Here is a 15,412-nt window from a genome sequence, read left to right as displayed (position 1 = left end):
TATTCTATTTTCTATCTCAGTATTTGTCTATTCTAGATACTTCATATATGCAGAATCATACAGTATTTGTTCTTTTGTGTTCTGGACTTCCCTGGTGGCTCAGACGGTAAAGCGTCTGTCTACAATGCAGGAGACCCAGGTTCGAGCCCTGGGTTGGGAAGATCCCCTGGAGAAGGAAATGGCAATCCACTACAGTACTATTGCCTAGAAGATCCCATGGACAGAGGAACCTGGTAGGCTACAGTCTATGGGGTCGCAGAGTCGAACACAACTGAGCGACTTCACTTTCACAGTATTTGTTCTTTTGTGTCTGGCTTATTTCACTTAGCATGTTTTCAAGGTTCATCCATTTTATAGTGTATATCCAAATTCATTGTATGTATATACAACATTTTGTTTTATCAGCCTTGCTTATTAGTTCTGGGAGAGTTTTGCTGATTCCTTTGGATTTCTCCATCTACTCTTATGTCATCTACAAATGAAGGTATTTTATTTCTTCAATCTATATACTTTTTGTTTCTTTTTCTTGTTTATTATTGGCTAGGACTCTAGGTTTGAGAGTAAATAAAAATGGTGAGAAAGAATATCCTTGCCTTGTTACTGATCTTTGGAGGAAAACATTCAGTTTCTTACTATTAAGTATGGTGCTAGCAGTAGTTATTTTGTAGATGTCCTTTATCATGTTGAGGAAGTTCCCCTCTATTCCTAGATTGCTGAGAATTTTTACCAGGATTTTCTCACAAGCTTTTGCTGCATCAATTTATATGATTGTGTTTTTTCTTCTTTATTCTCTTCATGTACTGAGTTTTACTGATTGACTTTATGATGCTGAGCTAGTCTTACTCACCTATAATAAATCTCACTTGTTTTTATTGTATAATTCTTTTTGTACTTTGTTGGATCCAATTTGCTAATATTTGTTAAAGACTTTTATAACTATGTTCATGAGAGATATCGTCTATAGTTTTTTTTTTTAAATATATGTCCCTAACTGCTTTTGGTATTAGGGTTATGCTGGACTCATGAGTGAGTTAGGAGTGTCCCCTTTCTTTCTGTTTTTGAGAAGAGATTGTGGAGAATTGGTATCATTTAATCCTTGAATGTTAGTTGAATTCATAGGTGAAACAACCTGGTTCTGCTGCTTTCTTTCTTGGAAAATTATTGACTCCACCCTTAATTACTTATTATCTATTTTTCTTTATGTGAATTTTGGTAGTTTGCATCTTTCAAGGAATTGGTTCATTTCACCTAATTTATAAAATTTCTGCATATGTAGTTGTTGATAGTACTCCTTTCTTTTCCTTTTAGTGTTCATGGGATAATTAATAATGATCCTGATCCCATTTTAATAATGATATTAAATTGTTTATTTACATTTTTTCTGTGTATTATTATGATTTGACATCTTAAAAAAAATAACATTTTTGGCTGATGCAACTTATTGACCTAGCCAATTCTCAGCGATAGCAAAAGGGCTCAGCCAGGAGTATACCTTAAACATGCCAACTGACCAATGTGGAGTCATACCCCCTCTACCTGGCCTGTACACTTTAGGAGGCAATATTCCTTTGTTTTATTAATCATCCTAGGGCCAGATACCAGACAGCTAGAAACAGCCCCTAAAGCTTAAAGCCTGCTCAAATGATTCAAACTAACCAGTCCTAAACTGTTCACTTTGCCTTTCTTTTTTTGCAGGGTAGCTTAGGTTTTCCCTTGACTCATGTTTTCTGCCTCCTACTACCATGGGGCTTTCCCATGAAGCCCTGAATGGCATTCTGTACCTCCTAGTTATGGAACTGATGAGTATAATGAACTTTATTTTCTTGAGCCTCTTCTGTACCTTTCCTTGTGGTTGCACCTGAGCATCACATAAAAGAACATATAATAGGTAATTTTGTGCCTTCACTTTTTTTCCTGGTTAATGTAGCCAGAGATTTATTGAATTTATTGATCTTTTCAAAGAACCAGATTTTGGTTTCTATGATTTTCTCTGTTTTCCTGTTTTCAATTCCATTAATTTCTATTTTAATTTTTATTATTTCTTTTCTTTTGCTCTCTTTAAGCTTAAATTGTTCTTCTTTCTCCCATTGCCTAAGGTGGAACCTTAGATTGTTGGTTTTAGATTTGCCTTCTTTTCTGATACATACATTTAATGCTAAGCATTCTAAGTGCTGCTTTCACTGTATCCTACAAGTTTTGGTAGATTGTATTTTCATTTTCATTGAGTTCAAAATACTTTTTAATTTCTTTTTAGACTTCTTTGAAGAAGTATTATTTTAACGTATTTTTATTAAAATATTTTTATTTTATTTAAATAAAATATTTTAATGTTTTAGTCCCATGTATTATTTTAAAGTGTATTTAATCTCCAAATATTTTGGGTTTTCCAGCTTTTTTATGTTATGCCTCAGAAGATAGTTTATATAATTTCTATTATTACAGATTGAACTGTATTCCTCCAAAAATATGCTGAAGTCCTAACCCATCATACACACACCTCTCCCCTTAATCTGTGGATGTGACCTTATTTGGAAATTGGGTCTTTACAAATGTAATCAAGTTAAGATGAGATCATTGAAGTGAAGTCGCTCAGTCGTGTCCGACTCTTTGCGACCCCATGGACTGTAGTAGCCTTCCAGGCTCCTCTGTCCATGGGATTTTCCAGGCAATATACTGGAGTGGATTGCCATTTCCTTCTCCAGGGGATCTTCCCAACCCAGAGATTGAACCCAGGTCTCTCGCGTTGTAGACAGACACTTTACCATCTGAGCCACCAGTTGGGCCTAATCCAGTATGACTGGAGGAAATGCCATGTGTAGACAGAGACACACAGGGGGAATGCTATATGATTGTAGAGGCAGAGATTGGCCAGATGCAGCTACAAGCCAAGGAATGGCAGGGAGTGACAGCCACCACCAGAAACTAGGAAAATGCACAGAAGAATTCTCCCCTACAGGTTTCAAAGGGAGCACTGCCCTGCTAACATCTTGACTTTGGACTACCAGTCTCTATACTGGGAGACAATAAATTTATTTTGTTTTAAGCCATCCAGTTTGTGGTGCTTTCTTATAGCAATTCTAGGAAATGAATATAATTTCTATTCTTTTAAATTTATCACTGTGCATTTTATGGCCCAGAATGTGGTCTATCTTGGTAAATATGCCATGTGACCTTGATAAGAATGTGTATTCTGCTGTTGTTGGATGGAGTATTCTCTAAATGTCAGTTAGATCAAGCAGATTTTTGCTGATTCCTTGGGACTAATAGTGCTGTTGAAGGCAATTCCATCCTTACTGATTTTCTGCCTCCCTGAACTATCAATGACTGAAAAAGAGGAGTTGATATCTCCAAATGTACTTGTGGATTTATCTGTTTCTCTTTGCACTCCTATTAGTTTTTGCCTCATACATTTTGACACTCAACTGTTTGGTTCATACACATTCAGGATTGTTATATCTCCTTGGAGAGTTGATCTCCTTATCCTTTATGTAATATTCCTCTTTATCTGTGATAGTTTTTCCGGTTCTGAGGTCATTTTGTTTGAAGTTAATGTGGCTACTCCAGCTTTCTTTTGATTAGTGTTAGTATGGTGTACTTTTTCCCCATCTTTTGACATTTTTATTTTAATAATTAATTTTATTTTTAATGTTTTAACAACTTGACTGATGTATTTCACATACTCACCATTTATCCATATAAAGTGTACAGTTGTCTTTTAGTATATTGACAGATTTGTGCAACCATCATCACAATCAATTTTAGAACATTTTCATTACCCCCGCCCCCCCGACCCCGAAAATCTGGCAACACCTTAGTCAATTCCCCTTTATCTTTCAGGGCTAGGCAATCACCGAACAGCTTTCTGTCTCTATAGATTTGCCTGTTCTAGACATTCCATATTATATGTGGTCCTAATAGAATGGAATCATATAATATGTGGTCTTTTGTGAATTGCTTCTTTCACATAGCATGTTTTCAAGGTTCATCCATATTGTAGTATGCATCAGTACTTCATTCCTTTCTGGCCCTGAATAATATTCCATTGATGAATACATCACTTTTTATTTACCTATGAATCAGTGTATCATTTGAGTCATTTTGACTTTTTGTCTTTTCTGAAGAATACTGCTATAAACATTTGTGTACAACTTTTTGTAAGCGTATATGTTTTCATTTCTCTTGGGCATATAACTAGGAGTGGGCTGCTGGATCATGTGGTAATTTTATGTGTATGGTTTTGAGAAAATGCGAGACTGTTTTCCACAGTTAGTCAGTCAGTTCAGTCGCTTAGTCACGTCCGACTCTTTGCAACCCCATGGACTGCAGCATGCCAGGCCTCCCTGTCCATCACCAACTCCCAGAGTTTACTCAAACTCACTTCCATTGAGTCGGTGATGCCATCCAACCATCTCAGCCTCTGTCGTCCCCTTCTCCTCTTACCTTCAATCTTTCCCAGCATCAAAGTCTTTTCAAATGAGCTCTTCAAATCAGGTGGCCAAAGTATTGGAGTTTAGCTTCAACATTAGTCCTTCCAATGAACACCTAGGACTGGTTTCCCTTAGGATGGACTGGTTGGATCTCCTTGCAGTCCAAAGGACTATCAAGAGTCTTCTCCAATGCCACAGTTCAAAAGCATCAATTATTCTGCTTTCTTTATAGTCCAACTCTCACAACCATACATGTCTACTGGAAAAACCATAGCCTTGACTAGACTGACCTTTGTTGGCAAAGTAATGTCTCTCCTTTTTAATATGCTGTCTGCTGCTGCTGCTGCTAAGTCACTTCAGTCATGTCCAACTCTGTGCGACCCCATAGATGGCAGCTCACCAGGCTCTCCCGTCCCTGGGATTCTCTAGGCAAGAACACTATAGTGGGTTGCCATTTCCTTTTCCAATGCATGAAAGTGAAAAGTGAAAGTGAAGTCGCTCAGTCATGTCTGACCCTCAGTGACCCCAAGGACTGCAGCCTTCCAGGCTCCTCCATCATGGGATTTTCCAGGCAAGAGTACTGGAGCAGGGTGCCATTACCTTCTCCAATATGCTGTCTAGGTTGGTTATAATTTTTCTTCCAAGGAGTAAGCGTCTTTTTATTTCATGGCTGCAGTCACCATCTGCAAGATTTTGGAGCCCAAGAAAATAAAGTCTGCCACTGTTTCCACTGTTTCCCCATCTATTTCCCATGAAGTGATGGGACCAGATGCCATGGTCTTCGTTTTCCGAATGTTGAGCTTTAAGTCAACTTTTTCACTCTCCTCTTTCACTTTCATCAAGAGGCTCTTTAGTTCTTTTTAACTTTCTGCTATAACGGTGGTGTCATCTGCATATCTGAGGTTATTGATATTTCTCCTGGCAATCTTGATTCCAGGTTGTGCTTCATCCAGCCCAGCGTTTCTCATGATGTACTCTGCATATAAATTAAATAAGCATGGTGGCCGTATACAGCCTTGACGTACTCCTTTTCCTATTTGGAACGAGTCTGTTGTTCCGTGTCCAGTTCTAACTTGCTCCCTGATCTGCATACCACAGACAGATTTCTCAAGAGGCGGGTCAGGTGGTCTGGTATTCCCATCTCATTCAAAAATTTCCACAGTTTATTGTGATCCACACAGTCAAAGGCTTTGGCATAGCCAATAAAGCAGAAATAGATGTTTTTCTGGAACTCTCATGCGTTTTCTATGATGCCAACAGATGTTGGCAGTTTGATCTCTGTTTCCTCTGCCTTTTCTAAAACCAGCTTGAACATCTGAAGTTCACCGTTCACATATTGTTGAAGCCTGGCTTGGAGAATTTTGAGCACTGTTTTACTAGTGTGTGAGATGAGTGCAATTGTGCTGTAGTTTGAACATTCTTTGGCATTGCTTTTCTTAGGGATTGGAATGAAAACTGGCCTTTCCCAGTCGTGGCCAGTGCTTATTCCAAGTTTCCTGGAATATTCAGTGCAGCACTTTCACAGCGTCATCTTTCAGGATTTGAAATAGCTCAACTGGAATTCCATCTCCTCCACTATTCCATCACCTCCACTAGCTTTGTTCCTAGTGATACTTCCTAAACCCCGCTTGACTTCACATTCCAGGATGTCTGGCTCTAGGTGAGTAATCACACCATCGTGAAAATCTGGGTCGTGAAGATCTTTTGTACAGTTCGTCTGTGTATTCTTGCTACCTCTTCTTAATATCTTCTGCTTCTGTTAGGTCCATACCATTTCTGTCCTTTATCGAGCCCATCTTTGCATGAAATGTTCCCTTGGTATCTCTAATTTTCTTGAAGAGATCTCTAGTCTTTTCTATTCTATAAATCAGTCCACGACTTTGGCTTCTTCAGTTCCTGCAAGACTGCGGTTAGCGTTTACCCCAAGTCGGGTACAAAACGGCAGCGCACACTCCCCAGGTCTCAGCCCGGTCCTAAGCTCGCGCTGTTTTCTGCCAAGAGTTGGGGCGTGGTCCCAATCGTGCCCTGAGCTGGAAGGCCGCCGGGGTTGTGGTAACTCTCGCGGGAAAGTGCGTCGTTGCCTCGGTAACGGCGTCGCGGCCGCGGAAGATGGCCGGGAGAAGTTTCAAGGTTAGTTCAACTGGCCTGTCCTGGGTAGCAGCTAGGTTTCGGCGTCCTCAGGACACCAAAATTCATTGAACTTTGGTTCTGAAAGTGTCTGCCTCTTTTACAGAGACCGGGCGTTTCAGAGACTCCGCTCCCGCCACGCATTCAGCAACTTGCCACGCCTCGACGGGACCTCCTCGCCAAGGAGGAAGAATATAAGTAAGAACTTCAGCGGTTCAGGTTTTTCTTCTTTCACCTAAATGAGGCTGCTTACAAGTACTTTTCCTGGTGACTGGATCTTTGAGACCGTTCATCGTCCAGCATTTTCTTCTCAGCCCATTTACTTGCCCTTTATCTTTTCTCTTTAACTTGAGCTGCGTCCTCGTAGGTGTTGGAAGTGGGAGAAAATTTTACGCAAATAAGTAAACCTGTTCGTCAGCAAGATGATATGTTTAGGAGTAGTTTGGATAGCGCGAATTGCCAGCGCATGGTTGTTTCTAGTTAAATGAATTCCGCTTAATTTCAAGTTCCTAGAGTTTACGTATGTAAATTTCTTTTATGTTTGGTTTCTAAACTCAAAGCATGTTTCTCAGGGCATTTGGAATTGTCATTCTTACCCACCTTCGGTGGAGTTGGGAGGGTTTCCTTTCTTTACCTAGTCTCAATGTAATTACAAATATCCTGACAACACGTGTTTTCACTCTAGGACCACTCCACTCTTCATCCCCCATTTGTCATGCAGATGTCAGTAATCTTGTTAATTTGATCTTGTCTCTCCCTTGCCTAAAACTTTGCAGTGGTTTCCAGTTGCACTTCAAAAGCTCTGTCACACTTGGCTTCTACCTCTTGTGTAATCTTGACCTCTTTTGTTTTTTTCTACCAGAGTGGCCTTTTTGGACTACGATAAATAGGCTTTCTATTACTCTTTTATTGTCTGATTGAATTTTCTTTGCTATTAGTGTAACTTGTTACAGTAAATTCATTTGTTAGTTTACTTTGTGTCTGTTTTCTGTGCTGGACTGAGTTCCACGAGGTCACAGACCATGTCTTTTATTTGCCCTTATGTATAGCCTTACCAAAAAAATTATATTTTAAAAGTTTACTTTCTTTTTAATTAATTTAAAGTAATGTAATTTAAAACTTGCAAAACATCCCAGCAATTCCTCAGATGGTTAAACGTAGTTACCAAATGATCTGTACCTAAAATGAAAGCATGTTTAGAGTTAAAACTGAAGTGTACTGTACTTAGATAAACTAGACATGTTAGCTTCTCATAGCATGTAGAAACATAATCATCTTCCACTGTTTGATAAAATGGGCCGATTATTTGTAGTTAACAGTGTACTTAATCAATGGGTCTGTTGTTCATTAACAGTCCTGAGTCAGCTAAACCCAAAACATTTGTTTTCATTACAATGCACCACATAGCACTAAATACATGTATTAGGTTAATTCACCTGGTTATTTCGAAGTATATTTTGCACCTGGCCCTTCATTAAGGCTAATGTTGAGTTGCTAAGTCTTGTCTCTTTTGCACCCCGCGTAGACTGTATAGCCTTCCCAACTCCTCTGTCCATAGACTTCCCTAAACATTATACTGGAGTAGGTTGCCGTTTCTTTCTCCAGGGGATCTTCCCAACCCAGGGATGGAAATCTGTGTCTCCTATGTTGCAGACAGATTCTTTACCATTGAACCACCTGGGAAGCCTCTTGTTAAGGCTATAGTCCTGCTTAAAGTCAGACATCTATATTCTGTTTTAGCAGAAGTTTTGCAGTAAAGGCTCCCTTTTGTTACTTGTTCTACATAGTCTTGAGGTGTGCGATGCTGAGGTGTTTGAACAAAGTAGCTCCCAGGCACTGCTTGAAGTTTGTGGATCACTCAGCACTATGCATAAAGGTGAAATGTTTGGCCATCTTTATAGGCAAGAATATAAGATCATAACACAGTATTTTGCTACATGTTTTCTTGGTTTTAAGCATATTTTGTTTTAATTAACCGAAGACAGCACTTTCCAGGGATCCCAATCTAGAATCTTTCACAATCAGCTCTTGTCAAATAGCTGGAGGAAATAATCACTGTATGAGATAGTAAACCAAGGAATATGCTGATCACTCAAATCAATAGATATTCCAAGCCATGTGCTTGTATCATAAAATGAGAAAGCTAAATAGTAAGATCATGTGGCATCTGTTTTAATTAACCTTGATAGCTTGCAGGGCAAGCCTTCCCTCAAACTTCTTGCTGCTAAATGCCAACTAAATTGGACATATAGATTAATTTGCAGAGAACTGATATCTTTATGTTATTGAATCTGCCTTTCCATGGATATGATATATCTCTATTTTACATGGAGGGGTTTTTGGTGTCCATTAATAATATTTTCTCATATTACTGCATAAAGTCTTAAATATTCTTTTCAAGGTACTTTATAGTTTTGTTGTTATAATGAATGGCTTTTTTTCTACCACATTTTCTAATTGGTTGTATGTATAGAAACATTACTGATTTTTTGTATATTGATCCTACACCTACATTTGTCAAGAGTGTCAGCACTGCTGAATTCTCCTATTTTGCAGAGTCCTTTGAGCTTTTTGTAAAGATGGTTATATCATATGCAAATTGTGATAGTTTTGTTCCTTTACAATTTCTTCTGCATCTTTTTTCTTGATCTGATTAGAACCTCCAGTATAATATGGAATAGAAAAAGTGGTGGTAAGCATTATCATCTTAGTTATGATTTTCATTAGTCTGCATTTAATAATTTATCACTACAATTGAGATTTGCTGTAGAATTTTTAAAAATTTTTTTAATTTTATACTGGAGTATAGCCGATTAACAATGTTGTAATAGTTTCAGGTGGACAGCAGTATCAACCTTATCGATTTTGTGCTGTATGTGCTGTGCTCAGTTGCTTAGTTGTGTCCAACTCTTTGGGACCTCATGGACTGTAACCCGTCAGGCTCCTCTGTCCATGGAATTTTCCAGGCAAGAATACTGGAGCAGTTTTTTTTTGTTTGTTTGTTTGTTTGTTTTAAGTAACCTCACTGTTCTCCATAGTGGTTGTACCATGTAACAGTGTAGGAGAATCCCCTTCTCTCCACACTCTCTCCAGTATTTGATATTTGTGGATTTTTTGATGATAGCCATTCTGACTGGTATGAGGTGATTTCTCATTGTAGTTTTGATTTTCATTTCTCTAATAACTAGTGATGTTGAACGTCTTTCCATGTGCTTATTAGCCATCTGTATGTCCTACCATATGACTCTACAATCCCACTCTTGTGCATATATCTGGAGGAAAACACCCGAAAGGATACACATACCACAGTGTTCATTACAGCACCGTTTACAATAGCCAAGACATGGAAGCAATCTAAATGTCCATCAACAGAGAAATGGTTAAAGGTGTGGTACATATATACAGTGGAATATTACTTGGCCATTAAAAAGGAAATAATGCCATTTGCAGCAAAATGGATGAGTGTCATATTGAGTGAAGTAAGTCAGAGAAGGAGAGATATCGTATGACATCCCTTATGTGTAGAATCTAAAAAGAAATGATACAATGCACTTACTTACAAAACAAAGATTCACAGACTTAAAAATGAATTTATGGTTGCCAGGGGAAAGGGATAGTTTAAGGGAGTCTGGGAAGATCATGTACACACAGCTATGTTTAAAATGGATAACCAGCATGGAACTCTGCTCAGTGTTATGTGCCAGCCTGGATGGGAGGGGGATTTGAGGGAGAATGGATACATATATGTATGGCTGAGCCCTTTCACTGTTCACCTGAAACTACCACAGCATTGTTAATTGGCCATACTCTAATACAAATAAAAAGTTTAAAGTTTGAAAATAAATACAGAAAAAAGAAAAAAAACAAAGAATACTGGGAGTGGGTTGCCCTTTCCTACTTCAGAGGATCTTCCCACCCCAGAGATCGAACCCATGTCTCTTGGGTCTCCTGCATTGTCAGGCAGATGCTTCGCTACTGTGCCAGCTGGGAAGTCCCCAGCACACAATGTTGTGATAGTTTCGGGTGGACAGCAAAGGGACTCTTCCATATATGTACATGTATCCATTCTCCCCCAAACTCCCCTCCCGTCCAGAGTGCCACATAACATCGAATAGAGTTTCTTGTGCTGTACAGTAGATTAGAGCCTTGTTGGTTATCCATGTTTTGAAAATTTTATTTTTTAATTGGTGGAAAATTGCTTTATAATTTTGCCTTGGTTTCTGCTGTTCAACAATGTGAATCAGTCATAATTAAATATATATATCGTCCCTCCTTAGCCACCCTCCTGTCCCCACACCCCACTGCTCTAGGTCATCACAGAGCTCCAGGCTGGGCTCCCTATGTTATTTAGCAGCTTCCTCACTATTTTAGTGTATGATAGTGTATATATGTCAATGCTACTTTCTCAATTTGTCCCACCCTAACCTTCCTCTGCTGTGTCCCCAAGTCCATTCTCTAATAGATTTACCAGTATTGTTTTTCTAGATTACATGTATATGCATTAATATGCAATACTTGTTTCTTCTCTTCCTTGTTTTTCTCTTCCTCTGCATAAGAGGCTCCAGGTTCATGCACCTCACTACAACTATGTCAGATTCATTCCTTTTTATGGCTGAGCAATATTACACTGTATAAATGTACCACAACTTCCTAATCCATTTATCTGTTGATGGACATTTAGGTTGCTTCCATGCCCTGGCTGTTGTAAATATTGCTGCAGTGAACATTGGGGTACATGTGTCTTTTGGAATTGTGGTTTTCTTAGGGTGTATGTCCAGTAGTGGTATTCCTGGGTCATAAGGTTTATTCCTAGTTTCTTACTCTCTGTTCTATTTTCAATAACTAGATTTATGCCTAGCTAGTTTTTAAGGAATCTCTTACTGTGTTCCATAATAGCTGTATCAGTTTACATTCCCATCATGCTGTAGAGTTTTGACTAAATATTTTTTTTATCAGGCTTAAGGACACAGTTTCCATTAATTCTTTGTTTTTCAGTCTAGGATGTGAAGTGAGGTGAAAGCCGCTCAGTCGTGACCGACTCTTTGTCCATGGAATTCTCCAGGCCAGAATACTGGAGTGGGTAGCTTTTCCCTTCTCCAGGGTATCTTCCCGACCCAGGGATCGAACCCAGGTCTCTCGCATTGACAATATTATATCCTTTTTTATATTTTGAATGAATGTTAAATTTTAACAAAGTCCCCCCCCCCAAATTTATGTAGGTGATAAAAATTTTTTCACTCCTTCATTTAATGTTTTAACATACTGAACTACAAAGACAGGTTTATTGTTTTCTTTGAAAGGCCCCTGGATTAGATTGCTTTAATTTTATGTAGATTTTTTATTTCATCTATAAACAAAGTGAAATTGGTCCTACTTTTTTTCTAGTTCTTTGCCTATCTGATTTTGATATCATTATTATAAAATAAACTGAGTAGCTTTCCTTTTTTGTTTTATTCTGTTCTTGGAAGCTTCTTGTAATCAGAGATCATCTACCCATGATTAAAATTGTGAAACTGAGTCTAGTTTGAGGTGTTTTTTTTTTTTTATTCTGTGAATTGTTTTTTTAATAATTATTGCTTCCAGAATAAATTTTGGTTATTTGCTAGTTTTCTAGAAAACTGTCCATTTCATGTATGTGTATTAACATACATTTATTCTAATTATGCTCTTATATTTTAAGTCTTGACTATATCTGTAACTTAATATATATCTTCTTTTGGGACCTTTCCTGTCAGTCTTATTGGGAGGTGTATATGTTTTATTGGTCTTTTCAGAGAATTAACTTTTGGTTTTATTGCTAATTTTCTGTGTGATTAAAAATTTTTTTCATTAGCCTTATCTTTATAGTTTCTTTTTCTTCTAATTGTGGATTTAGTTTTTCTTTTTTAAGTTTTCTAATTTTTTAATTCATTTAAAATTTTGCATTTAAATTTAGTACATTTAATATTTCTCTGCAACCATAGCTAATCTGTATTTCGAGGTCTGTTTTGATATTTCTATTCTTTCTGATTATTTAGTTTTGAATATTTTATGATTTTCATAGTGTTTATTTTAGTGTGTTTTTGTAATTGCCAAGCATCTGTTTGTTTGTTTTATTTTTGTTATTTAAAATTTTATTTTTAATTGTACTGTGGTCAGAGAATGTATCATTTATTTTCAAAGGCGTTTTGAAACTTAGTTGACCAGGTATATGTGGAACTTTTGTGAATATTCAGTGTATTCTTTGATAGAAAGTGTATTTACTATTTGTTGACTAATAACTTAGATCAAGCTGATTACTTTTGCTGTCCATAGTAGTGGTGTCCTCAACGTTTTTTTCTCCAGTAGCTGTATTGGCTTCTGTCAGAGGTGTACTAAAATCAGCTATAATTGTAACTTAAAAATTTCTTTTAATTGTGTCCATTTTTGTTTGGGGGTTATATCATTTTATTTAAACCCTCTTGAATAATTCCTTTAATTATTTGTAGTGTCTTTACATCTCTTTCATTCTTTTATTTTCAAACTTTGTATGTCATTTAGCCTTATTAAGTACATTTCTTTTATACTCTCTGATAATTTCTGCCTTCTAATAAGTGAATTTATGGTATTTTGTTTGTTGATTTGAAGTTGTTTTGGTCATCTTATGTTTTGTTTTCTATTTGTGCCTTTTCTTTGGTTCTTTTCTGTTGTTTATTGGTTGAATGAGTTTTCATTATATCTTAATTTTCCCTTTATTGTTTTGGAAAGACCTCAGAATAGTTTAACTTGGTTTCCCTTGTTTGCAAGCTAAATAATAGTTACTTCCCCTTTGCTTTGAATACCCCTACCTGTTATTTTCATATTCTGTGCTAATTTATCATGTTTTGTCATTTCTTTGCATCATGATTCCTTTTTTTTCCCTAAGTTGAGTTTCCTTTTTTCTGAAGCATAGAGCATTCATTACTTTTCTGTCTGAAAATCTGAGTCTTAAATTCACCAGTCTTACCTGAAAATTTTACTTTGCATTTGTTCTTCAAAGATAGTTTAGCTGAATATAGAACTTGAAATGGCTAGTCGTCGCACCCCACCTCCTGACAGTTCATTAAAAGTACCATTTGGTTGTCCAAAGGTACCATTGTAATCTAGAGATATTGGTAAACCATCTGCTGTCAGCTTCTAAGATAATCATGTTGGTAGACTATTTTTCTCTCTTCTTTTTAAATGTTTAGTTTGTAATTTAAAGAATATTCTCCTTGTCTTTGAAGTTATGCAGTTTTACCCAGTGTGTACAGTTGTGGATTTGTTTTCTTGATCCTGCCTGGGATCTCTGTAATTATTCATTTCTGGAAAATTCTCAGCATTATTTCTTTTTATAAAAAGTAGTGTCTTTTGTTTTATGTCTCTTGCTGTATTCTTCAGGTTTCAAATAATTTTTGTTTTTGTTTTATTGAGGTCTACTTGATTTACAGTATTATACTAGTTTAGGTGTATAGCATAGTGATTCAAAAATTTTGTAAATTTATTCCATTTAAAATTATTGTCAAATAACAGCTGTATTTCCTGTGTTGTACAGTATATTTTTGTGTGTTTGTACTAAGTCATATCTGACTCTCTGCAACCCTATGGACTGTAGCCTCCCCTGTCCATGGGATTCTCCAGGCAAGAATACTTGAGTGGGTTGATGTGCTCTCCTCCAGGGGATCTTCCTCACCTAGGGATCTAACCCATGTCTCTTACATCATCTCCTGCATTGGCCAGTGGGTTCTTTACCACTGGCTCCAGCTGAGAAGCCCATACATCCTTGTATCTTATTTATTTCATACACAGTAGTTTGTATATCTTAATCCTTTACCACTATCATATGCCTTTCTTCTTCCCTTTTCCCATTGGTAACCATTAGTTTGTTCTCTATGTATGTGGATCTGTTTCTATTCTGTTATATTCATTCATTTGCTTTATTTTTTAGATTTACAATAAGTAATAACACACAGTATTTGTTTTTCTCTGTCTGACGTGGTTCACTAACCAGAATACCCTCCAGGTCCATTCATGTTGTTGCAAATGGCAAAATTTCATTTTTTCCATAACTGAACAGTATATCATTGTGTGTATGTATGTATTTTTATGCCACATCTTCTTTATCCATTCATCTGTTGATGAATATGTAGGTTGCTTCTATATCTTGGCTCTTGTAAATGCTGCTATGAACATGGGGGTGCATATATTTTTTCAAAGTAGTGCTTTCATTTTTGTTGGATATATATCCAAGAGGGTAATTACTGGGTCATATGGTAGTTATAGCTTCAATTTTTTGAGAAATTGCCATACTGTTTTCCACAGTGGCTGTGCCAATTTATATTCCCACCAGCAGTTTTGGAGAGTTCCCTTTTCTCCACATTCTTGCCAACATTTGTTATTTGTGGACTTTTTGATAATAGCCATTCTGACAGGTATGAGATCATACTGTAGCTTTGCTGTACATTTCTCTGATGATTAACAGTGTTGTGCTTTACATGTGCCCATTGGCCATCTATTTTCTTCTTTAGGAAAATGCCTTTTCAGGTTTTCTTCCCATTTTTAAACCAGATTATTTGTTTTGATTTTAGTATTGAATAGTTTTAGCTATTTATATATTGTGAATATTAAACCCTTGTTACTCATATCATTTGCAAATATTTTCTTCCATTCGGTAGATATCTTTTCATTTTGCCAGTGATTTCCTCTCCTTTTTTTTTCCCTTTCAAGTTTAATTAGGCCCTGTGCATGTATGTATGTATTTTATTTTCTTAGGAGACAGATCCAAAAACTATTGTTGTGATTTATGTCAAAGAATAGTCTACCTATGTTTTCTTCTCAGGTTTTATGGTTTGTGGTCTTACATTAATCCATTTTGAGTTTAT

General features: G+C 36.9%; 1 protein-coding gene and 1 non-coding gene across 6 annotated transcripts in view; both read left to right on the top strand.

Annotated features, from left to right (window-relative positions):
* Positions 1-15,412, top strand: part of TEX9 (testis expressed 9) — a 251,995-nt gene that overhangs the window by 147,633 nt on the left and 88,950 nt on the right. For 4 of the 5 annotated variants that reach the window (XM_042252427.1, XM_042252425.1, XM_042252426.1 and 1 more), the window contains exons 1-2: positions 6,512-6,557; positions 6,661-6,752. In XM_042252427.1, coding sequence (XP_042108361.1) covers positions 6,537-6,557; positions 6,661-6,752 — 113 coding nt within the window. In that variant the 5' untranslated portion in view covers positions 6,512-6,536. Of the gene's footprint in view, positions 1-6,511; positions 6,558-6,660; positions 6,753-15,412 lie in introns of those variants that run through there. The other variant, XM_060417893.1, reaches the window with a different exon arrangement.
* Positions 89-160, top strand: TRNAC-ACA (transfer RNA cysteine (anticodon ACA)). Its single transcript has one exon. It is a non-coding gene; the product is annotated as a tRNA-Cys (tRNA).

This window comes from Ovis aries, chromosome 7, assembly GCF_016772045.2.
Source record: "Ovis aries strain OAR_USU_Benz2616 breed Rambouillet chromosome 7, ARS-UI_Ramb_v3.0, whole genome shotgun sequence".
In the NCBI taxonomy this organism is placed as follows: Eukaryota; Metazoa; Chordata; class Mammalia; order Artiodactyla; family Bovidae; genus Ovis; species Ovis aries.
This window is presented reverse-complemented; position numbering and strand designations above follow the sequence as displayed.